At 39.7% G+C, this 26,419-nt stretch overlaps 1 protein-coding gene across 4 annotated transcripts in view; it reads left to right on the top strand.

Annotated features, from left to right (window-relative positions):
• The window catches only part of vav2 (vav 2 guanine nucleotide exchange factor), a 237,648-nt gene that overhangs the window by 151,016 nt on the left and 60,213 nt on the right, over nucleotides 1-26,419 (top strand). For all 4 annotated transcript variants that reach the window (XM_061061084.1, XM_061061083.1, XM_061061086.1 and 1 more), the window contains exon 3: nucleotides 13,482-13,540. In XM_061061084.1, the coding sequence (XP_060917067.1) occupies nucleotides 13,482-13,540 (59 nt within the window). The remainder of the gene's footprint in view (nucleotides 1-13,481; nucleotides 13,541-26,419) is intronic.

Here is a 26,419-nt window from a genome sequence, read left to right as displayed (position 1 = left end):
AAATCGGAAACAATTGTGATAGTTCTACGACCACATTGAAACTACTAAAACAATAGAAAAAATGGAGACACCTGTCAATTTGTCCATTATAGCCATCATTTGAAAAGACAGAGCCTGCACAGCCTGATTATCCTTTTATATGGAACCTCTGCTTCCTGCATGACTGTATACTTTGTATTTTATTTTGTTTGTTAAGTTTGCTTTTCTTAAATGAAGTGGACCTTATTATTATTATTATTATAGAAATATCGATACAATTCCTAACATCATTTTTAAAAGAATTGGTATTGTCAGCACAAGGATAATTATAGTTTATTATCAGGTTTTTATTGTAACGAGATTTTTTTAAAACCCACTTCAGCCTGATTTATACATTTGCACTGAAACTACACAGTCAACACATGCTGTAGGTTTGCATAGCCCTCCACTTATGCAGAAGCCTACATAGCATGACATGCACCCCATCAAAAATATAACTATGCATCAGAACAACACAGTCACCCTGTGATTGGTCCGCTTCATAGCATCATTTTAGCATTTACAACATTTCAGGTATCGCCGCCAAATGTAATATTCTGCAGAAGAAAAAAAGCTATAACGCTATTTATCAGCTGCAATTCCAAAATAATAAGATTGGTTTCAGTCGCCATGGTTTCCCAACGAGCAGAGAATGTGGCATCGGACTGCCAACTACTGTTTCTAGGCAGAGTTAACAGTGCTGCGCAGTCACATGTATATAGTTCTCATTACTATAGGCCACTAGAAAGAGCTCTCTTGCCTCCCTTCTGACTCCTTTATGTTTAGTTAATAATAAGTAAGTTAAAAGGAAAAATAGTATATAAACTCCAACTTAATGTGTAGCGAGAAGCAGCCATTGTTCCAATGATTTTAGTATAATTATAGTCCTACTAAATGCCCTCTGTTTATTTTCACAGACACTGTTTGAAATGTTATATTTTCCTTATGGCTTATCTATCATTATTACATCACTTTTCCTTAATACTCAACTTCTGCATACTTGTCGACTGGGAATTAAGCCACTTCATAATGGTTTTTATTTTCACATTTTGTCTCGTGGTTACAGCAGATATTCTTGCTGTGTTTGTCCTCCACAGCTGAGAAATGAAGAGGCAGCGTCTGTGTTGTGACTAATGGATTGGCTGCAGCTGTTTGTTGTTGAGATTGGAGCAAGACAAAGTTGTACTGGAATATGACCTTATCACTCTTCATACAACAAACAGACAAAACTAATTATTGGTTTGGCAAGCCCATTTAAAAAAAATGCAAGAAATTCATACACAGACACAATAATACATTAAGTTACATGAGTACAAACTCAGGACACGCGTGCACACACATGCTGTACCTGGCATGGTTATGCAATTACACACATTTGGAACATTGTGGTTAACAGTTAATGTTTCTTCAGCCTCAAGCTCTGCATGGTCGTATTTTATGCTGCTTTTGCTTCATCTGCAAAAAGAATTCTGAGTAAAGAAACAACCTCTCTCTCTCCTTCCCCCTCCTTATGAGGGCCAGTAGATAGTTGACTCAGCAGTAAATGGGGGATATGATCATTAACCCAGCATTGAACTTTAAGATACATTATTCAAGCTTTTTAGTGCATTCAAATCACAGATTTAAAAAGTAACACAGTGGTGCAGAGCTGTGAATGAAAATACTTAATAAAAATATATTTTGTGTTAACGCTCACTGTTACAAAGTAATCCACTTATACTTGTACTTTTTAAATAAGAAGAGCAAGAAATTAACCTGCTGTTTTATGTCGAAGAAGCAATGCTTACCTTCATCTTAACTCTTATGAAATGTATTTTATAATATTAAGTAGTTTACATGACACGGAAACACACCATTCATGATTGCTCAGCAAGTTTTCTTTTGCACATCTGTCAACTTGACTGCAAATTAGGGCTGAATGATATTGGTTGAAACTTTAATTTCAATATATTTTCTGTCTGGAATATATTGCTATATGTACAGTAAATTACAGGAAGTCATGCCAAATAAAGTCAGTTAATTTATTTGGGCTTTAATATTAACTTTTGAATCATAACTTCTGTCTATTTATATCTTAGGCTTAGACAATATAAGAAAACAATATGATGTGCAATAACATTGTGATAATGATATGAAATGCAGTAAATAAACTAATGTAGAAGAATAAGTGTCAGTATTGATTTATTGCTCTTTTCAACATGTTTCTGCTGAAAAATAAAAGCCTTTTTTTCACCACTAAATTGGCACCAAGTCAGGTTAGCTAGCATGAGCCTTATCTGACTTTTATCAAATTTGTGTGAGAGGATGGCTGTAATACACAGGTCTCCATTGAACAGGTTAAATTTATACATGCTGAGGGAGAGAGTCTTGCTAGTTTATTTCATTTTTTCAAAATTGCAAATGCTCATATTGATAAATAATAATTAAAAAAAATTATGTGGACTCAAGCTGGCCAAATGATGCCTTTTATGCCTTTATTTCACCGCACAAAATCGCCTCTTAGTGGCAGTTCTCTTACATCTTTTGATCAATTGACATAAACCTAACCAAGAATGACATGGAAGCATCATTCCTAATGGCAATGTCTATCATAGTTTTCCCTGTATAACATGGAGTACTGATTAAAATGTCAATGACAGTCCAATAATTTGGATGCTTCAAGACACCTGATGAAATATGGCATGAGGCTAGGGAAATATTTATCTCAGCAGGAGGCTCAATCATTCTCGCATGGACACGTCCAACACGTTTGGGAAGAGGTGAATAACTGGGCCAAACCAAACACACAGAAAGACAGACACACATACACATTCTCTCATTTCCTTTTCTGTAATTATTTTCTTTTTAAGACCTTTTGCAGTCCTTTGAGGAAGGTTGTGATTTTTCTCAGCAGTGTGTTGAAATCATGAGTAATAGTGGAAAGAATTGGCCTGCATGGATTCTGGAGGAGCAGCAATGGACAGATTGCACGTCTGATGTCGGTTCATTTTGTTTTTTTCTGCACGACAACCTGCAAGCCAAACACCAAAGATGCTCCTGAATTGAGAACCCACCACCTGTGTTATAGTTTTGTAATGAAAACATGCCCTGCAGATGAATTTTAGCCTTTTTTTTGTTTTCCATGTGTTGCCTCAGCTCTCACTTTCAATCACAGTTGTATTTTCAGCTCATTGTGCCATAATTTCCTCCTCGTGTTCAGCCTTTTGTTTTTGTCAAAGGCTTTAGCTCAGCTTGGCTTTATAAGCCATCTCATGCGGGGGGAGTGGAGGGGCTGTTCTTCATCACTCGATCACACTGTTTACTGTCTTGTCAGCTGCCACCATGTCCCTAAACAGCTGCTTTGTTCAAACATGTGTAAAAGCAGGCATCATCCATGGTTTGCCCTCCAGGCAGGTCAGACACTGTGAGCCCGCAGGATGTGATTAAGAGACGGAGTCAAATATGAGGGAGGGTAGAAGGGTTTATTTACTCACCTCAAACCCTTTGGGCTTGAGCGACATGTCTGTCACATCACAGAAACCCCAGAGACGCTTATTCTTTAACATTCAATTGAACTCTCACCTTAAGAATCTTTAGGGAAAGCTATTGACATTTGAAAAAGGGGGACAAGCAAATACGCATTTCCTTCATTGATCTCGAATCCCAATATAGACAGTCATCGTCAAATACGTAATCTTTTTGTACCCTTCAAAGTCTGAGAGTAATTAATGTATTTCTGGAAGTATCACTGAGTCATTTTGCTTTATAAAATGTCAAAAAAATTACCAGATTAAAGTTTTATAACAACTTTGAGGACTTGAGGGTTTTCTTGATTTTGGAGCCACCGGAGAAGAAAGCTGTTTATCTTTGCTGATCTTGTCCATGTGTTACAAGTGTTTGTCAATGAATCATTATTCTCTTTATTTGAAAAACACATCACCCACTATGATTTTTACTGAAGAAGTTGTAAGTAAAGGCGCTTACATTCTGCGCATTGCAAATTTCTTTGACCACCAAAGAAATTGGTTGAAAATTCTCACATTTTAGAGAAATTAACCAGCGGAAACGTAGCATTGTTCTCAATAAATATGCAAAAAATGTCTCGTGAATCAGTTATGTGTCAAGGCCAAAACCAGCTTAAACTGACCTTATCTCATCAGTGGTCATATATAGATCTTTATTCAGTGCTCATCAGTAAAGGGAGCTTTGCCTGCCTGCTGCTGAGTCACCAGGTACCTGCTAGCTCCTCTAACCTCCTCCTCACTTCCTAAACCCCCCCCCCCCCCCCCCCCCCCCCCCGCCCTTCCTCAGCCTGGAGCCCAAACACTGCTGTGACACTCCCAACACATCTCCTCTTCATTCATTATGGATGAACTGGCTTTGCAACAAATGAGCTGTAAGCGAAACCATCATAAGCGATCAGTTATTGCTGCTGCTGCTGCTGAGAGAAGCAGCATCTTTCTGTGCTATTGTTGTGCTAATCTTATTGGGGTTATTAATGCTGCTTGGCTGAGGCAGCTCAATGTAGATTTACTCAGTGGTAATAATGCCGAGTAATTCAGGCAGCATATCTGTCAACCTTTTAACCAAACCATTAAGCTTGGTTTATGGGGGAAGAAGAAATGCAGCGCTCAAAAAGGAGAAAATCCATGGCAGTGCAGTCAACAACATCAAGACTCTGGTATATTTGTAGTTGTTTTGACTTTTTACTCAAGCACATTGATTGCACATTCTTTCACCCATTCACTGTGTGACGGAGTCAGATCATAAAGCATTTCTTCTCTCCTCCATCTTCTTTGATGATGCTCTTTTTTTCACATTCAGTCTCGTGTTTAGAGGTGAAACACACCAGTATAGTAACAACTTACTACATGGTATGCCTACTATTGGTATGTGTAATTCAGGTGTTCTGGCATGATTTCTCTTCCTCAAATAGATTTGTATGCCTGTAGTCGTGAGTTTTTGCTGAAAGTACCCCTTTGAAACCTGTTCCTAAAATGACCTATATCATCCAGTAAATTGACAGCTGTAGGATTAACTATTAGCCCTCACTTAAAACTGAGCTACCTTTAGCGGCAGCTCAACTTGCAGCCCCTCCTCATGTTTTAAACTTTAACAGTAAACATCCTTAAATATTTAACTGAAAAATTGATGGTGAAATTGAGCTTATATGTTATCCCTGTTAGCCTTGCAATGTTCCTTCTTGACACTTTAAAACAGTCATTGCTCGGATCACCAATTATTACTGTGTATGCTGCTCTTTCAGAGAGAATAAAAAAGTGTGTGTGTGGGGGGGTCTTATTGATGACTTTATCCAGAGGGTGCATTGACTATAATGCATGCTAATAATCAACAAGGCATTTGAGGGCCTTAACGCCTCTGGCATTGGCATTAGATCCACTCTAGTGTGTAGGAATGTTGTACTGTAATACTACTGCATTGAACTTATATTTATGTAATTACAGGGCTGAGTCATTTTGTGTGTGACTTTTTTTCCTCTCTCCCTTCCAATATTTTCTTGTTACCATCATCCTCTTATCTAGAACACAGACATCTGGATCAACTTCTCTTAAGCCCCGTCTCATCCAGGACCTGCCTCTCTACCAATATTGCATGCTCTACAAGCTTGTACACCATTGATTTGTGTGTGTGTGTGTGTGTGTGTGTGTGTGTGTGTGTGTGTGTGTGTGTGTGTGTGTGTGTGTGTGTGTGTGTGTGTGTGTGTGTGTGTGTGTGTGTGTGTGTGTGTGTGTGTGTGTGTGTGTGTGTGTGTGTGTGTGTGTGTGTGTGTGTGTGTGTGTGTGTGTGTGTGTGTGTGTGTATATATATGGCAGTGTGTGTAAGAAAAAGTGTAGTCCATGCACAGCACATGTGATTTTCGTTCCAGCTTAAGTGTCTGTGTGCTCATACACATGTTCATCCTGCTGCGACACACATACGTTGTCATGCATTAGTGAGCAGGCCCATGTACGGTGATTTAGCGTGAAATAGGACAGGTCATGGACATGGCTGGAACACATTGGCAGGTGTTGACCAGGTTGACACGATCTATGGAGTACAATTTGCACGTATTAGCCACTGTTGCCCTTTCCCGCTCGAGCAGCACAGTTTCAGATCAAATCAATGTTCGAGCTCTCAAAGCTAAATAAGCTCATGTATTGATCCATAGGCACATATTCACATCAATAATTCAAATTAATGGTTGTGGGAAATGCAGGAAAACTTTTCTATATGGCATTTGAACCTTTAGCACCATCTGCATGTTGTAAAGCTACCCTACATCTTTAAATTATTACATAAGTTCTAACTCTTTTCCTTTTTCTGTATGGGCTTAATGCCCTCTTTAGGCTTTTTGCCATTTTGTCTAGCTGTGGTGTTAAACGGGGTCTTTGGGTCAGCAGCAGGACTCTCTCTGGTCCTCAGGCCAGCCTGGAGGCTTTTCTTGCCTGGATGTATGTGGTGAAATAAATCCCCTGTAATCAAGCAGCTGGGAGGTCTGCTTTGAGAGGATTTACTGCAATGTGTCAGGTGCCAATCTGACTGCAATCAGGATTTCTGGAGGCACTCAGCAACTATAAGATGAGATGATGACCCAAGGCTAATCGCAGTCATACAGGAGCTCTCTTGAAAAACGTAATTGTGTCATAGACAAGGTATGCAAGAACCCATTCGAGTTCTCCAATGTGTAGTTGATGCTTTTTTAACATAGATCGTATGAAACATGGACTGAGTCTCAGTGACGGCATACATTGATTTCTGAAGTGGTGTTTGGAAGACAAATGAAGACCAATTGTATTGTGTTTTTTTGTACCAGACTGTAAACATGTTTCACCATGCTGTATAAATGGGAATTTTATGGGACTTATTGGGGGGGATGGGCCAGGATTCCCTGGCTTTTACAACCAGCATCAAGTGGACAATCAAGGAACTGCAGTTTTTTACACTTCAGCAATGGCTTCATTCATTCTCTATAGGAAATGAAGGGAGTGAAAATGGGGGATGACATGCACCAGACAGTGTCAGGATCAGGAATCAAACCCGAAACCATTCCAATAAGGACTGTAGCCTCTGTCAATTGGACGCCTGCTCTATCAATCATACCAGTGCCCTGTAGTTGGCGCTCCAACAACATAAGAACTTCACCCAGTAGAAAAGGAAGGGTGCAATGGTGTTTGATAACTGTGCTTTTGGTTTGAAAGAAACCCACCCAGAGACGTTTTCTTCTAGTTTTAACCCATAGAGATTTTGTGCTTCAAGCTAACCAACAGACAGTTTGACGTTCACTGCATGTTAGACAGGAATAATATAGACACAACCATCTGTCTGTGTGACAAGCAACAGAGCTACCTTGTGCATCTGTTCAAGACACAAAAGGGTTGTGACAGTGTGTTGGTATGTGACAACCAGGGAGGAGAATGTATTGAATATTTTTTGGCATTCATGTGTGTGAACTGCGTGCGTAACTGAAAAAAAGAAACTGAAAGGGGAAGAAAAATTGAGACTGAGTTCAAAGAAAAAAAGTAGACAGAGAATAAGAGAGGGTTTGTAGAAGACAGAAACTCCCAGAGGCAGTGGGACAGTGGGACACACACACTCACACTCGCTCACACACACACACACACACACACACACACACACACACACACACACACACAGAGGGACAGGCTGAGTCGTCCCTTCCCTGTCTGTCTATTATTGATGTCGGGCACGGAGGGTTCCCACTCAGCCATCTGTTCTCAGCTCTCCCACGCCGTGCCCCTTTCGCTTCATGCCTACCACTTTGGCAGCCTGGCATAAGCAGAGCAATGCTGTCCTATCAGAGTGTGAATACTTCATAAATATCTCACACTATCAGGGAGTTTGCTGTTGGGGGAAGAGCCAAAAGAGAGAGAGAGAAATATGAAAAAGGCACAACAGTAATGGGATGAATCTTTCATTAATTCAGCCTCTTTGTTGGATGACTTCCAAAGCATGCATTGATTTGTGGTGCAAAATATAATCAGTTCACGACTGCATCAGTTATAATCAGAATCGGCGGTTTGGGTGTGGTTTGTGATGGACTGTCAATAGTCCACTATGGTGCATGTTTTCAGATCATAATCACATCCCGGCCCCGCCCTCCTACTGTTAATAGCATGCGGCTGCAGGTTTGATTTGATCTTACTGGTAAATGATGACCATGCATAATCATTCAAGCCTGGTTGCCAGGGGTAACACGTTTTTGTAAGGGGTCTTCTGATTGGCTGCAGGCCGATCACATGAGGTTTCACTTTGCCCCCCCAGCTGGCACAAAGGCCACATGTGGTGTGAGTCTGGTGATTGAGGTGAAAGTGTGGCGTGTGTTTGCAAACACTTGGCATCGCCTCCCGCTTAATCTATTGATGCAATCTTTATCCCTGCTCCCCCCCTCCCTATCCCCCCCTCTCTCTCTCTCACACACACACACACACACACACACACATGTTTTAAACACACAGATGCACACAAACGTGTTATGCAGTAAGTGGATTGCAAATGTTGCATGTCAGTCTTGTGCAGAAACTGTGAGCTTCAGTGAGTCTGTCTGACTTTACATGTGCCTTTAATTACATCCTTATGGCTGACAGAAGGGGTCAAACGTGGGTTAGGGGATGCCAGGGGCTGTGGGGGTGATGATTAAGGTAAGATATTGGTTTTGATGGTTCAGAAACCAAAGCTCTCAGTCCTTCGTGAGACTTGTCTTTTCCATATTCGTCGAGGGGTGAAAGAAGCTTTATTCTCTGGCTAGCAGCCGGAGTTAAGACCCCCCGGAGAGCACGAGATGAGAGGGAAATTAATAATGTGTGGGGACTCAAAGGCTTTGACTGAACCAAAGGATCAGAAGAGGGCGAGGAGTGTGTGTATTAGAGGCAGAGGAAGGGAAACAAACACAGGGAGAGAAGGGAGAGGCAATCAGGCAGGCTGGCTACCTTTAAGCAGATAATGAAAAGTAAGAGATGTGGTATTATGAGAGAGATAGAAGAAGCCAGTGCCTTTTAAAGATCTGTAACTAAAGAGATACTCCAAATCTAAGCATCACTTACAGTCTATAGACCTGAAGGGGTAACTTCTAGAAAGCTTCTGGGTATTACTTCAGGTGATTAGAAAATCCAACCCTTTCTACAAACAATAGACTGTTTCAAACATGGATGAACTGTAGTCTCAGCGGCATCACTCTTTGGTTTCTGAAGAGACGCTTTGGAGCCCATCTATGGCGGTTGCCATATTGGAAACGCCATCTCAACATAGCTTTCAATCTAGCAAGAGGTATAGAGGTGGAGTCGAGGCGAGCCTTAAGCCTCCTGGAAAACAGCTACTCGCCCACATGTCAGTCAGTAATAATGCAAATACATAACCATTATCCTTCATATAATCAAAACAGATGAGTTACAAAAAAAGAATACTACCCCCATACAGGTTGGACGCATGGACCAAAATCTTTTATTTTCTATTTTACCAGTCTGTAAACATGTTTATTTCTACAGTTAACATAGGCATTTTATCATGGATTTGTAAATGTGACTTCCAGGGGCTTTTTGAGCCAGCCTCAAGTGGACCCATGGGAACTGTAGTTTTTTTGCTCATCCGCATTGGCTTCATTTTTGAACATCCGAGGTTGGCGCTTGCTAAAGACAAATTTTCTCTCCTAATTTTTCAAATATGAAGCCTTGATCTTTGGACTTTAAGGTACCAAATGTGCATCAGTCATGCATGGTTAGAGCTTTGTGGTCAAGTTAGCAATAAAAAATAAATAATGCTCCGTTTTTAAAGCACTTTAATTAGTGATTATAATATGAATCATCCTTAAAATGGACTTAAAATAAATGGAAATAAAGCTTTCACATGCAATGTGAAAAAAATATAATTCACCCGTGTTTATGTAGTGCATCCTAATACCTGGTTTGGTTTTGTAAAAAGATCCTGGTTTAATTAAGTACTAATATTTCTCGCAACACCTGTTACAAAGCATATGTACAATATGTATGTAATGCACTATACATCTTAATGTGCTTTACGAAACTTAAAAGGATGAAATTCTTTAAAAAACTCAACATTTATTATCACTTCCAGCAGTATTATTTAGTCATGTTTTTGTTTGACAGAGTTGTAGTCCAGCTGCTGACAAAGCTGCTGTATTTGACAACTTAAGAGTTAAAACAGGCTGTGTATTTACTTTTAAAAAAATCTGCAATATAAATGCAGCTCTCCATTCATAGATAAATGTGAAGCTGTCATTTGCTGCACTGTCACAGTGTGAGAACATCAGCTGCCCTGTAAACAGATTGAAAATTAGCATTAAGTCACGAACATGCCAGTGTTCACATTACCGAGACATGCTTTTCACATTACAGCGTGTGAGTCTAGCACGAACTCCAAAATCAGAACAAATGCCTCAATGTTTAAGGAAACTCAAGATCTAATATTAATGGACTTTATCCGATGATGTGTGGAAGTCACGCCAGCATGCTCAGGGTTGGCACACTCACATCTCATCTCCCCGGGCTCCGAACAGGAAGTGAGGTCTGCTGTGACCTCATGGCTCAAAGCCAGCAGCTTCACTCTACCCTTTGAACCTGAACAGACCTGGATGAGACCAGCTGTGTTAAGCTGGATGTGACCACAGCTGATCACACCACCCAGCCTTAATTATTTTATTAAATATGTCTATGAATCAATCGATCCAAGCAATTATTTTATTCAAATATTTAATTTTGAGGATTTCTTTCTTTTCGTGTAAATGATACATTTTGTCACACTTCCACATAGACAATAATGGGCCAATAAGACCTTTAAAAAAAAAGAGCTAATAATGCTTGTGGGGCAGTATGCCATCTGTGATCCCTCCCTGAAGCACGTCCAGGTGGGCAGCATGCCATCCAGCAGCACAATGGGTTTATCCACAGTGATTTATTAAAGACCCCCACCGTTGGCCAAACAGGGACGCTAGGCTAAATTAGCGAACCATTCTTCTTCACTCCATCTCCCTCTTTCTCCCTTTCCTTTTTGGTCTCTGTCTGCTAAGTGCAGTTAGAATATCCGTAAAGGAGGTGTGTAATGGTAGACTGGCCCCATATTGGAGCCATTAAGCATGAACATGGCTGCCTATTACACGGGTCTTTAGCAACAAAGCGGAATAACCCCTCATCATCCTGTCAAGCAATAGCCCCTTCGAGGTTTCCCTCCATGGAGTGGTTAGATGTAAATGAATTAGATGTATACACACTCCGTAACAGTGGTCCGCCTAATCCCTCCACTACTACTCTACTACTGATTTTGTTAAACACAAGAACAACTTGAATGGAGAGATAGACGGGTCTTGGTCAAGAGTGCTTCAATTGTGAGTTCTCTGCCAGGGTAAAGTGGCGGTCTTCTCTTCACAACAGCCATTAGCACCACCTCATCTTCAATGTTAAACGCTACGTGCACTGCGGTAGTTGCATTGTGTGTTTAGTGAAGAGGGTGTTTGATGAGAGGCTCTGGATGACACACCTGCCAGGGGAAGAGGGGTTGAGATAACAATTTTCTCCTCCCTGTCAAGGAGACATCTGGCATTGCCACAGCATTGCAAGTCCAAATACACCCAGGAGTGTGTAATGAGGCGTAGGAGACAGGGTTTGTGTGTGTGTGTGTGTGTGTGTGTGTGTGTGTGTGTGTGTGTGTGTGTGTGTGTGTGTGTGTGTGTGTGTGTGTGTGTGTGTGTGTGTGTGTGTGTGTGTGTGTGTGTGTGTGTGTGTGTGTGTGTGTGTGTGTGTGTGTGTGTGTGTGTGTGTGTGTGTGTGTGTGTGTGTGTGTGTGTGTGTGTGTGTGTGTGTGTGTGTGTGTGTGTGTGTGTGTGTGTGTGTGTGTGTGTGTGTGTGTTCGGTTGGTTTTTCCCTCATCTTTTCAGACTATTCTCTTTAGACCTTGGAAGCACGCCATCTGTAGTCCTCTGCTATAAGCCCACTAGTGTGTGACTCCAAACCAGCGTTAAATCAGCTTAGATACGGGGGCCCATATTTAACCTTCTTCTAAAAAAAACAGTAAAGGTAAAAAGCAATGAAGAAAAGTGAACAAACCAAACAGCATAGAAGGTCAAATAGAGAACATAAAGGGATGGTTGAGTGTGTGACTACTTGTGTGTGTGTGTGTGTGTGTGTGTGTGTGTGTGTGTGTGTGTGTGTGTGCGTGTGTGTGTTAGTGTGTAACCCAACCTAAGTCAAACCCATCCATCTGTGAAGTTGCAACACATGTCTTTGGATGTCGACATGAGCATGGTGGCCTGCATTATGTTTACACACAGTCCTGTGTGACACTGCATATGCCTCAGAGGGGTTTACTAAGAAAGATGCGAGTAAGGCTTGAGAATCACAAAGAACAGTGAATGCTTGAGTGAACTTTCTAGTAGCTCATAAAATGCAGTTTAAAAAAAGTTGCTTTACTCTGTGGAATATATTGATTTAGTTGTTAGTTATTTCCACTGACTTTAACTTTTAGAAAATTTAAATTAATTTTGTTTATCATTTTTTGGGCCGATACTGATATCGATAATGAGGAGAGAAAAAATCTGATACCGATATATCGGCCTATATTTTTTCTTGTCTTTTATCTATTTTGATCTTAAGAGCTATATATATACACATTTACTGTGCTAACCTCTAAATCAACACAGTGAGACAACTGCTAGTGTAATACAGTGAAACTCAAATGAAATGCTTTTTGACTATAAATCCGGTAATATATTTGATCACGCATATCTTTGATAAAACGAGCGGATACCGATGTCACAGGATATGCCAATATCGGCTGATATAATCGGCTTACAGATTTATCGGTCGGGCTCTAATCATTGTAAATTGCTACATCTTACGATTTGTTTTAAAGTTAATTTTTTTACAGTTTATTGTTGTCTCTGATGATTTGTCTTTGAAGTGCTTTAATAGTTGATTGCTGCCTTTGATTGTTATTCTTTTGTTGCTTTTTAATGAGTTGTCTCTGATGTTTTGTGTTGCATTGACCCAAAAAGTTCACTGTTGACTCTGACGATTTGTTTTAAGTAACTTTCACAGTTGATTGTTGTCTTTGAAGACTTGTTTACTCCTTCACTTTAAGTAATGACTGTTGATTGATAGTTGCTTCTTAATGAATATTGAATCGTTACATTTATTTACTACATTAGTTTATAATTGAGCGTTCCCTCTCATGGTTTATTTTTTCAGTTACTTGTACAGCTAATTGTTTGTAACCAATGGACTGTTTTGTTTGTTTGTTTTGCCTGAGTGCCATCAGCTTCCCCAGACAGTTCAGAGTTATCCCGAGGGCTACACAAAGTAAAACAGTACCACAGTATAATAACCATATCAGTAAAACAGAATGTCAGGATAAACAATATAAGACATCATAAATTGAATGATATGTTGAAAATAAATAGGTAAACGACCAAGTCCTTGATTGTGTTATAACTGATTATCTCTCTCTGTTTATTGCAGGTGATCTCCGCTCTGTCGAGGATCTCCCACCACAGCATTGCACAAATCAAAGGCATCAGGTATGCATCTCATTTGTAAATCTCTCAGTTATTACTTGATGAGCCAAAGCGCTCAAGAGTATCAATGTCACAGAATCCATTTGGATGAACGTTTTACACATTTGCATACAGGCCTGTACTGAGATGAAGGTGGCTATTAACATCTGCGGCTCATTTAATAGTCAATTCAAATGTTGAGGCAATTAGCTGCAGCTTTTAGTCGCTGTAATCTTTCAGAGGAACAAAAATAATCCACAACACATTTCCATCTGTCACTCAGACAGTAACTGCAATAAAAAAATTGTATGTAGAAAATGTAGCAGAACATAAACACTGCTGCCTGAGTCAGAGTTTGATATTGAATGCTCGGGTCATCATTTTTCACAGATAATAGTGAAGCTGAGAAAATCCTTCACCTTGTGTATCAGGCCCGGAATAAGCTGCTGATTCCTCTTCATTTGCTCAATCTGTTTGGAGCTCGGTGCCTCACCGGCGACACATAAAAAGACACTTTATCTGTCTGAGCAACGACTTGATGGAGCACAGTCATTAGGAGCCGTGCCAAGAAATGAAGGAAAAAGAGAGAGAGAGAAAGAGAGAGAGAGTTGGTGACGGAGAGTGTAAAAGAGAGAGAGAGAGAGAGAGAGAGGGGTAGCAGGTCCCTTGCCTTTAATAAAGACAACACAACCTGCTGACTGCTGGCTAGTTTACTTCCTGTCCACACTGACCACTTTGCTTTGAGGTGTCAAAATCAAGGCTTATTTGACCACAGTGTAAGTGTCACTTTCTGAGTTAATTTTAATTTCAGCAGGCATGAAATTGATTAAATAATTAACTTTCATCCATGGTTTTGATTCTCTAATCGCTGGTCAGAGGGCAGCAGTTTGTTGTAGGCCGGATTAGTATATAGTATAAGAGAATGTTGATGGACAATAGATCATGATCATGGGGCTGCCATGGACAGAATCACACTAAATGACAAGATGTATCGCTTCTACCAAAGTTCAGCCGACTTAACAGGAAGAGGCGAAGAGGTAGAGAGTCGTGGAGCAGCCAACACTGCATTCATCATGTCAGGCCAAACACTGCTCAGTTTTTCATTTTTTTTTTGGTCATTTCAAGGCTTGGTTTAAAGTTAAAGTTTTTTAAGTCTGTAATGCTCCTTGCTTTTGTTTACCATGACTCCCAAAAATTGTAGCACAAGTTCAATTATTGAACAAGTGTCTGACCATTGAAGTGTGCTTGAACAAGACACTGAATTCCTTTTAGTGTTGAAGGGTATAGCCTGACCTCCTTAAAGCGATCAAGTAAAAATACAATGAGCTGATAGGAATCAATAAAGTATGACTTCATCAGGAACGGTTTCACTTGGGTCTTGGCGAGAACAATAAAATATTGATCTAGGTTATTAAATGGACACTGAACTAAAGGCTCTCAAATTAATGTGTCAATATATGAAATGTATCGCAGGTATCTAGGCTAACATTAAATTACCACACACCATTAACTCAATAATTATTCAATGGAAGCTTCTTAATATGTATGTACATTTTACAGCTCATGTGAGGAGGTTTAAGATGGTTATGAAAATGACAAAAAAATCATATCAATGCCTCATTATGACTTACAACAGCAAACAAGGTGTTCTGGAAGAAGATAGTTTTTTATGTATAGTCATTTTAAGATACGTGATATCCCTACTGTGTCGGGTAGGTATCAGATGAGGTGATTAACAGCATGTCAATTAAATTCAATTAAGAAAAACTTGATTTGTCCCCGGGGTCAATTCAAAGCTACATAGAGCAGTAGCATAACGACAGTGTAAGGTAGCCTCAAAAGAAGTGAACTAAAATATAAAACCTCAATTTAAATAAAAATAAAAACCTATTATATATAAAAAATATTAATTTTTCTCTGAAAATGTCTCCTTGCTCTCTCAACCTATGTCTCCATGTTGTGTCCAGTCCAGTGTTGAATTTTATCACAAGTACTTAAAGGCCTGAAGCTGAACACTAAAATCAGCACTGCCGTCTGATGACTGTCCAACCCCCTAGTGGACACTGTTGGTAGTCTACCATACAAGTTTATAAAGCAAAAAAATGTGCTCCAAAGTAAAGAACAGGTTCCCAGTGGTATAAACTGTACATGTGTGGGTGCAAGTGACATACAAACTACTCAGTATGAATTAATTTTAAACCGATCCAAATTCACTGCAGCGTGTTTCAAGTCCCAGTAGGCTGGCTTCATTTATTTAGTTGGAGTGTAATTTGTAAGGCAGTTGCAGCAACCATGTTCTTGTTGACTGACGCAATAAACACCAATGTTGGTCTTCAGGGCAGAAAGGGAAGTTTGGTTACACCCAACTGGAGGCAGACAACACAACAATAAGAAGCTGATTCACAATCAGAAGCTGCCTCTTGGTGAAAGACCTTGGTAGGAACGGTATATCAAAGGGTTACATATTGTATATCGTGCATAAAAATCCAAGCTGGTTTTTTTACATCTAAAATCGTTTTTTTTGTTCCAGCTGAGAGAGTAATTACCCGTAACAAATACACTGTTAAGACCGTGATACATTGCTAGTACCAGTAAAGGTTCATTTGGCAGTAGATTTGTTCCGTACCAGCATGACGGTACTTAATGTAGCTTTAAGCGTTCTTCTATATGTAACTGCATTCATTACAGGGTTTAAAGGCTGAGGGCATATTACACATGTGTCAAGAGGTCTGAGGCCATGTACTGGATGATCAAGTATGAACATCATGTACCCATCAAGCGAAACACTTACACAGCGTAATTGTTCACTGACCTTTTTGGCCCTTCTAAAGGCTCGCCTCACCCGCTTCTTAATGATTCTGCTCAGGGCAAGGTGAGCCGCATTCAACGGTCCAAGGACCTGTCAGACCTCTTCTGTCTCGCATCAAAGCCCCCATCAACTATCCACAGGCATGACAACAGTATGTGTAAACACAAACACATACCATATCACACATGTAGTGTACAAACAGACACTATGTACTTGCCCTCAATGTCTACTTACCATTTAATGGCACAGTAAGGCATTGCAGCTGTAAGGTTAAAGCAATAATAAGATACTTCAAGACTAATTGAATTAAAAGGTGAAATAAATTCCAAATAAATGTGCAACACTGAAATAGTAACTTAATTGTGTTATTATTTTATTGATAGCTAGTTAACAGACTTGATAAAGATGATAATGACCCATTCTTAATCATCCTGAGGCAGACAAATAACCACAAAACCAAATATCAAAGCAACATTTTGTCTTCAAATTGGGACTCACAAGCAGCTGGAAGATCAGTGCCTGAGGGTCCTGGATGACATCTTGGCAGGTGCTTCATGTAGTGATTCACACCCTCCAAGGTCTTCTCTTGAATCGTGTTCATTTCCCCAAAATTTATATCAAAAGAAGTGGTTCCATTGGCAAACGCTCAAACAGAATATTAAGAGGAAACAGGTGTGCTCCTCCTCAGCTGAAAGTCTGATTGGAGCTTTGATCCTCTTTGGCCGAAAGATATTAGGATAAACAGACGAATAACTCTCAAAAGGTCACCTTTTGTTTTGAAGATTTTTTACGACAGCCATCAGATGAAACCGGATTGCCACTGTGGTTTATGTTAGAATTTAGGGTCGGGTCGTATCGTAATGTATGTGGTGTCCCGCTGCAAATTGAAAGGCAAACTACAATGATTTAATATCACACTTCTGTTGAGTTATTTTTTTTTTAAAAGAGGGGGGGGGCTAAGGTGAGTCAACTAAACTTGGTGTGTAAAATTAGGGGTGTGTGTATTTATAGCAACAATAGGTAGTTTTTCCACCTTAACATAGTAGTTTCAAAGTACATCTAGTAGTGCAATAACACTGAAACAGGGAGAATGGCGGCCCTCTTATTTCCACCAAGCTCTTTGGTCACCTGTTTTCAGCACTATGTAACTTTGGCAGCGGGCTGTGGATCTCTCGTGAGAAGTGCATAATGCTATACGCACTAGTTCACACACACACACACACACACACACACACACACACACACACACACACACACACACACACACACACACACACACACACCAGCCTTCAGCTAAAAAAGAATCATTTCATTGATGTTTGATACAATGGCTGAGGCTATAGGAGTCGGAAGAGGACAGTGACGTATGAAGTTAAGAAAAGAAAAAGAGAGAGTGGCAGACCAAGACCAGACTAAAATATGAGACCTTGTAGGTCGACATGGTTCTTTGTCTTCTCACAACATCTTTTCTGCTGTAAACTCCTGCTTCACCACTTTCTGCCTGTCAACAAATGCCCTTTGTCTAATATAAGGGAGCACTACTATGTGTTTTACGAGGATGCAGTTTTACTCAGAGACCTTCACTGGGTGCCCAACTGCACAAAACTGAATTCCTCCATTTCAGTTCCTCAGCTCTCTCAGATCAGTACAGTCCCCGCATTACAACACCCATTGAGTTAAAAAAAAATTCCAGAGAGCTCGTCTTTGGATTCCAAGTCTGACTAACATGGCCACAGGCATGTCCATTGACGTTCTGTTGGAGCTCATTGATCTTGTCCTTGATGTCTGTTCACTGTAATCAGACATTGACAGTTTATGTCTCTGTCACTATGACATCAGTCCAGCTCCAGGCAGAAACTAAGGCTTTGTTTTGCATGCTGTGCACATTCAGAAATACACTTAGCACACAGTGAGATAACCACACTACCGTTTATTTAATTCCATCATGGACTCTGCAACAGCTGGATTATTTTTTTTTACGTCCAATACTATTTTGTTTTGGTTCGGTAAAGGCATTTCCCCCTTTTTTCACTTTTCCCCTAACCCAAATTCCCAAGACTTTTATTTTTTCCTATCTCGCCAAAACAAATCTCTTTGCTGTTCTGCTCTTTTAATACAATGCAGATGAGTCTGAAAGGAATTTTGAAATATTTAGATTAGATTGATTTTTATTATTGTCTTCCAAATTGTTGTTTTTTGGTGCTCTGTTTTTCTCTCTCCGAAAACCTTGCACACTAATTCCAGAAAACATTAATGCATTTAAAAAACATATTTTTTCCTACTGTTTAAAGCTGCTACTGTCAAGTGTCAGCCATTGCAATAGCTTTCCATTTTTCCATTTTTATTTCTTGTATCTTCAGTCTAATACCTTAGACCTTATTGTATCGCCTTGTCACCACTTCTCTCACCAAACCTACATTATTTGTCGACATCCATCTCTAGTCTTAAAAACTGTCAATCAAAACCACAAGTTGTCTCTCACAAACCAGTGGTCTCTCTTTATATCTCAAACTGTAGATCCTCTTTGTGTGGAGGCCTCATGCTCCCGTCTCTTTGTGCCCTCAGAGTTGACCTCTTGTTTCTCACGGCTTATCTCCAGTATAAGCCCACGTCATGGTCTCTCCTGTTATTCTCCCTTCCTTCCCGCTGCTTATCTTTACTGTCCTCAGCTAACCCCACTATAACCTTTAACATGACTGAGCTTCACTGCCCTAGTTCATCATTGATCCATGCTGGTACTGTATTGGGGATCAGGGTTGATGAGTTTGAGAGACGTCAGCATGGAGACAGAGAGCAGATGAGGGGAAAGTTTGTTCTGGGTTTAGACAACGATAGTCCTTTCAAATCCTGCAACACAGAGTCACATGTCTTAGTTTTTTTCCCTTTGAACCTTGTTTTGCCTGTAAGTTAAAATATGACTTCACTAAATGTGAATTGACACTATGATTTGAAGTACATCTATGGGATGTGCTATTATAATGATAAAAACAATTGTCTATATAGAAGCACATTGTGTGTTTCATGTATCTTTGTTTTTTAATTCCTTTAAAAAAAGTGTATGTAATAATTGTTCCTGATTTAATAATGGACATGGCCAAAAAGCAACAAATATGAATTAAGAGCACAATATGAAATCATATACTGTAATGTAAATATAATATAAAGATAATTCATAATAATATACATATAATGTAGGCTATACAAAATGCAGACCAAAGATGCTCTTAAAAATAAGCATGACATGTCAAATTAAAAAGTAGATAAAAGGGATTAACACACACAGACACACATTACAAAAATAACTATAGAAGGATTAGATCTAATTTTGTGAAAGATATGCATCTGAATTTTATGTTGCAGCTTACAGTAACGTTAAAAAGCAACTTTACAAACATTTTTTCTGACCATATGTTCACATCCCAAATAATTCATGAATATTAAATTTGCAATATGCTAATTCTGACATTCATTAAGAATTAGTCAGAGAATTTGTAATTTAGGTAGACGTGTTTTTATCAGTGAGTGAGTCGGCCTCCTTTTAGAAACAAACGACAGCACAGAACAAAACTTAATAAGGTGACAACAGTGCTCAGTACTCAAGAGAATAGCATTTAGTTAAACAAAAAGATAAACTAACCCATGGCCATTAGTAAGAATAAGACAAAGAAAAAAAGTAAAAAAAGAAAATAATAAGAATCAGTAAAACATGGTAAGATAAACAAAGAAAATAATTAAATGAGTCATCAGTAAAAACAAGATAAAGGAAACCAGGATAAGATATACAGAGATCAATGATTAGTTCTAGATTTGCTCCTACAGCATCACTGTTGTATTATCTCTTCATCTCACTCAGAACTGATGTCAAACATTAACAGTGTAGTCAGTAGGAGTGAGTGCAGCTCTGTCGGTGGCCAGCTTTGGTAACACTTTTCCAGTTTACTGGAACAAAATAGAAATGTGCGTGTCTGTTCTTTGTTTTTATCTTCAAGATGATCGGGAGGACAAACTGAGTGTAAACAATCACGGTTTGCACTTTTCCTTCCTTGCCCCCTCACGACACTGCATTACATCACTCACATTAGTATGCAGTCATCACATTGCACATCCACTCCTCATTTTTCACTCATGGCATTTGAACGCATCGCGTGTGCTGGATTCCCACATAAATGTTGTGGAAATAAGTTACACACATGCAGTGAGAGAGCCTCTTACTCATTTTGTTACACTCACACACACCCTCCCTGAGGCCACAGCGACTCTGAAATGAAGCTGTGTGTTTCAGGTTTTAAAGGGGAAACGTGAGTCTTTATGGACAGGCATGGTACAATAAGCATCAAAGCGCACCGGCTGGTTCCAGCTCCAGCAATTTATCGACCCCAGCAGAAACATGCCCGCGTCCTGGGACAGGAAACTGCTACCAAAGCTGGCCACCGGAGCTGCACTCACACCTAATGACTACAGTGTTGTTGAGCTGTTTGACAACAGTTGATCAATGGGACCGGCCCACTGCGGCTTTGTCCAGCACACATGTGCCAACAATTCCCTTTATGCAGCACTGGCAGTAAAAACAGCGCAGAAGAAATAAGATGTCGTACAAGGAGATTAAGTGACATAAAACAAACGTATCAGATGCACAGTGTAACCGAGAAAAAATGCAAAACAACAACTCTAAAAGGGAGAAGGAAATAGAGAAACATCATTGGAAGCAATAAAGTGAAGGAAGAAAAAAAGAGGAAAACAAACACAAGGATGGACAACGGCACAATAATATATGTAACATGTGAAAATAAATACTTCAGTTAGTTATTGATGGGCTTTTAAACTGAACACTCCAACCGAAGTAGACTTTTTACATCAAATATTCAGCATATTTAAAGCTACCTGCTGAAGACACAAAACCAACACATTGTACCTACAAAGAAAAGCAGAATGTTCCTCTTTTTATATAAAGTCAACAATAATAATAATAAAGAATAAGCTGTATCCAGACAATACAGATTTAAAGAGGACATATTACCCCCCTTCTCCATCTTTTTAAACAGTCCCCCTGTGGTCTAAATGAAACATCTGTGCTGTGCTTTGGTCAAAATATAACATGAATCAATCACCAGAGGAGATTTGTGACCCTGTATAAACCAGCTCTCTCAGAACGCTCCGTTTTGGTGTGTGTGTGTCTCTTTAATGAGCCCCCCCCCCCCGAGTTTTCCCGGTAGACATCACTCCTCTGTAGCGAGAATAAAAATGGCAGACCTGTGCAAAAGTTTTGCTCTAGGCTGGGGGTGGAGTCCATGGGTGGAGATATCAGGGGAGGGGAGGGGATTATTTTACCAGAATCCCACTGTGACATCACAAGGAGCGCACATTTGAAACAGATCATTTTTCTCTGTGTTGTAAGACTTATGCAGACCACAAACAAAGGACTGGATGGGTTTATTTCACATTTTGTGGGTCAGTAGACACTCAGGTTACCCAAATATATGTTCAAAAACACTGTACAAGTTTGATTTTTCATAATATGTCCCCTTTAATATAAAAGATGACGCTTGAAAAAAAAACAATATTTATTATTTAAATGCACAAATAATTAGAAATAAACCCTTGCAACAAACTTAACAACCGCTCCAGCTTAGCACACATCGTAAAGAGCTGAACAGCATGTGTTCACACGCTTCCAGGAAAGACAATGAAGCATTATTGAAAAGCCTAGAGACGCCTCATCATCGGAGTTCTGATGAAATTATAAACATAGTTCAATTACACCTGGTTGTGCCATTTAGCTGAAATTAAAACGGCAGCATTGGGCCATGCTTGGCTCTGCAGAACAACACTGAGGTGATAGATACCTCCCCAAACTACTACGTAATTAAATTTTGCCCTGCGGGACTCCATTAATAACTTATAATATAATGCACATTTCATTGTAGGGGGGCCATCACACGTGGGTGTGTTATTGTGCTCTGGAGGATGCACCGTCTGCGCTGAGTTTCTTTTCATAACAGAGAGACAGAAAGTTACATAAATCAGATCAGGCTGTTTTTTCTCTGTTATTATTTCTACGAGTAATGAGCTTTAGAAAATACAGAAGTCTTAATGAAGTTGTGAGCTTCAACATGCAAAAATTAGCAAAGTTAATGAATATAAAAAAAATACTTGAAAATACTAAAAAAAGTCTTGAGCGTGTGTGTGTGTGTGTGTGTGTGTGTGTGTGTGTGTGTGTGTGTGTGTGTGTGTGTGTGTGTGTGTGTGTGTGTGTGTGTGTGTGTGTGTGTGTGTGTGTGTGTGTGTGTGTGTGTGTGTGTGTGTGTGTGTGTGTGTTGCTTCAGGGTGACCAGCTGACCTTTGACTATCGAGCTGAGCATTCATTAACTCGATGGCTGACGCACTCTTTCTGTGTGACCACTGTTTTAATTACACAGAGGCTAATGGGTGGTGTCACACAGATACACATAGTTTGCAAAGACACAAACACACACACACACACACAGACACACACACACACAGACACACACATGAATAAAATGTCAAATAACAAAGTCCAAACTCCTGTGTGATATTTGGCCCGCTGCTTTTAACTCTCAGGGCAGATATCACAATAAATTGGGATTAAATGCAGCAAAAGGACTTCAAATCTGAGAGTTTACAGAGAGCAGAGTGAGTTAATGAGGGCTTTTCAACGTTTGAACTGCCCATATCGTCGCCCCCATTACTCTATACTCAGCTACAACACAATCAGAGACATCCTTTGGCTTCCTCTTTGCCCTTTCTTTCCTGCTGCAACATCTCCTGCACACTTTCTTAGCCTTCAATTACATGTTTCATCAAATAAATGGAAATAATCTTGTATTGGGTTCAAGACACAGCCCACCAGGTCGCCCATGCAACACTGTCAGCGTTTAATATCTTATAATACTGAAGTCATGTCTATTTACAGATTTAAAAAAAGTAGAATCTGTGTTATTATCTAATCCAATTACCTATCAGCAGTGTAATGCAGAAGAAATGTAAAACAACAGCAGGCGCTAATGACATCCTGGCTCCCATCAGCGGTATTCTGACGTTGATCCGTTTTTTTCTATATAAACAGATATCTGCATAAAAGTGTAACTACACCAATCAGCTCTAGATCAAGAACTTTAACTTTATCGACAAATCGACCTGAGTCAGGAAAGTCAATCAGCCTTTAGATTACCGTCAAAAATGACCAATCTCAGAGCACCAGTAGCATAGTGAATGGTCCTCCCGATGTGCAGAGATTATGGGGGGGATGTTATGGATAAAGATCGGCTTTTACATTTGCAACTTAAATGCAGAAGAGGAGGTCTTAGCTGGAACTCATTTAACGCCAATCACTGACTACACCAAAAATACTGAGTTGATTTGGCATCCATTCCAAGAGGCATACTGTATATCTCTGTCAGACAATTAATGCTGATGGGTTTCAAGACTCATACTAAAGGGATTAGTCTTTACCATTTTAAACACAATATTTTACTCAGATTAAATCTAACATGATAAGAATTATCATGACATGTTCTGTTAGATGTAGAATTTCTTAATCAGGAGACAGATCTTATTTCTTTCATATGTCAGCTCGTGTAGGCTTAGAAGCAGAGGGATTGTTATTTATAGATATTTTTGTGGTATGTCTCTCTTTGCATGATGGGTAATGTAGCTGGTTGACTAAATTGCTTTATAATCCATTCCAGGCATATTGAGGACTCTCTAAATGTAGTTGGTTTGGCTTCTTTCTGGACACTTCTGGTAAACAGAGGCTAAACAATCTTTGAGGTTTTATTTTTGTTATTCTCTGTGAGATTACTCTGGAAGCTCTGCTTTCTTTTTTTATACTGAAACATGTAAAGTCTGACCTTGTGTCATCTTAAATTCAATTGGAGTTATGGTCGATCCTAAAACTTCGTATGAACTTGGTTATAAGAATGGTTTGAAACTGACTGAACAGCTCTGTGCAAACAATTTAGATCAGCATGTTAGGTGATGCTCACTTTGCATAATCGACAAGTTTGTAAGGAGCAAACATAATCCATGAGTATGAAACAAGAAGAGTAAAATATTCTGAAGGGCTGTCTTTAAACTGCTTAAAAGTCAAAGACGTGGGCGCAGCTTGCACCAAGCGTTACCCGTGAACTTGAAACCCTCCCTCCCCTGCAGCCCTCCTTCTCTTTCTTAAATAATGGTAGATTCCCTTATATTTGTTTGTGTGTGGATATTTGTGTGTGTGTGTTTCCAGTGGCTATTTGTCAGTGGGAAAACAAATCATGTGTTCAGTAGATACATTATACAGAGGGAGTCAAGGTCAAACTTGCGGAGCTGTTTACCGCAGCAGCAACCACGGCTGGCTGCTGCTTTGTGTGGGATTTATTGCTGTAGGAGAGGAGGGTGAACGCAGAATGCTGCTGTCACACTGATGACAAACACACAGGACTGAAAAATAACAACAAATCCTTAATGCTGAGGAATATCTTAAGATCGAGGGTTCGGATGCTTTGAAAACTGGGACAATATTTTCTACATGTTTAAATCTCAGGTTGTTTACTTTTGGTTACTATACAAACCCCTGAGTGTGATAATTAGCAACATGAGATCATTTTGCAATCATCCTTTGATTGAAAATTTTGGCATTATGAAATGTAAAATACGATAAAGGAGACCCTGAACTGTTAAACAGTCCTACATTAAAAAGAAAATGAAAAGATTCCACTTTCAAAATTACTGAAATTGGTCTCCTCAGTTTCCAAACACTAGCGTAGATTTCTTTTTTGGGGCTTATTGCTTCAGGACAATGGATAGACTAGAGAATCAGGGAGAGAGAGAGTGGGGAATGACATTCAGGAAAGGAGCCACGGGCCAGACTTGAACCCTTGCCTGCCCACTTGGAGGAACCTAGCCTCCAGGGGCGTGGCCTAACCAGTAGGCCATCTGCACCCAAAGTGTTGTTGAAAGAAGAGGTGATGCGCCCAGAGTGAAAAACATGATCCTGTCTCTATTTTTTTTAAATGTTCCTGGCATCAAATTCAAAATGGACATATAGGGACAGGTCAGTGGTAGAGTTGGTTGTCTGGGTTCAATCCCCAGCTCCTGCAGCCATATGTCTATGTGTCCTAAGGCAAGACACTTACCCCAAGTTGCGTGTGAATGTGTATGAATGGATTTGTTAAAACTGATGGACCCATAGCAGCCTCTACCACCATACCGTAGTCAGAAGACTAGAAAAGCACTATACAAGCTCAACTCCATTTACCAAATACATTTTCAAAATCAATATTTCTCAGTATTAAATTTTACATGTTGTCTTTGTGCTTTTATCAGTAAAAAAAATGCTGTTTCAATGTTTTGAAAAGCATCACATTCTGCTTACAAAGCATCTCAACTCTTTATGTATCCGTGTTGTTCTCTCTCTGAAGAAGCTTAGATTGCTTAGGAAACACTTTTTAACTTATTATGCTCAGGATTGATTTAAATATTGCAGATTATTTCCAATTCAGTGCATTAGCGTGGTAGGTGATGAGCGCCACTCTTGACCTCACTCATTTTAATGAGCTTCAATTGTGCACAACATTACGCTAATAGGCTATAATTTGTAGCAATCAGCTCTCGTGAAAGAAAAAAAAGAAGGAAACATCATAAACACGGCCGGGCGAGCGAGATCTAATCATGCACTGCAGAGCAATGTTTGCGGCTAGCGGATATCTTTTAAAAGATTGGAATTAAAAATCCAGCCGGTTTAATGAGCTAATTGATTAGTCATTGCTTTTTATGCTCTGCCACTTCCTGGAGAATCGTGTTTGTTGATGCAGCGTGAGGAAGAGGACATTTAAGACGAGGATTAGATTGTGTAACAGGCGGACTTCAAGGCTTTTTATTGATGCTGTTGTAGCTCACATTAAACATCAAACCCATTAATGTTTTAGCAGGAGGTTTACATACTGTATAGGTAGAGAAGGCTTCTCTTAGGTAAAAAAATAAAAACAGCTCTGAACTTGGCCTTTTCAATATTTCACATTGCTCTCTCCCTGATGGTCCTTGAAAGCTGCCCCAAACCTCCTGAGAGGATTTATAAGACACCTGACCATTGT

This window comes from Labrus mixtus, chromosome 17, assembly GCF_963584025.1.
Source record: "Labrus mixtus chromosome 17, fLabMix1.1, whole genome shotgun sequence".
NCBI lineage: Eukaryota > Metazoa > Chordata > Actinopteri > Labriformes > Labridae > Labrus > Labrus mixtus.
This window is presented reverse-complemented; position numbering and strand designations above follow the sequence as displayed.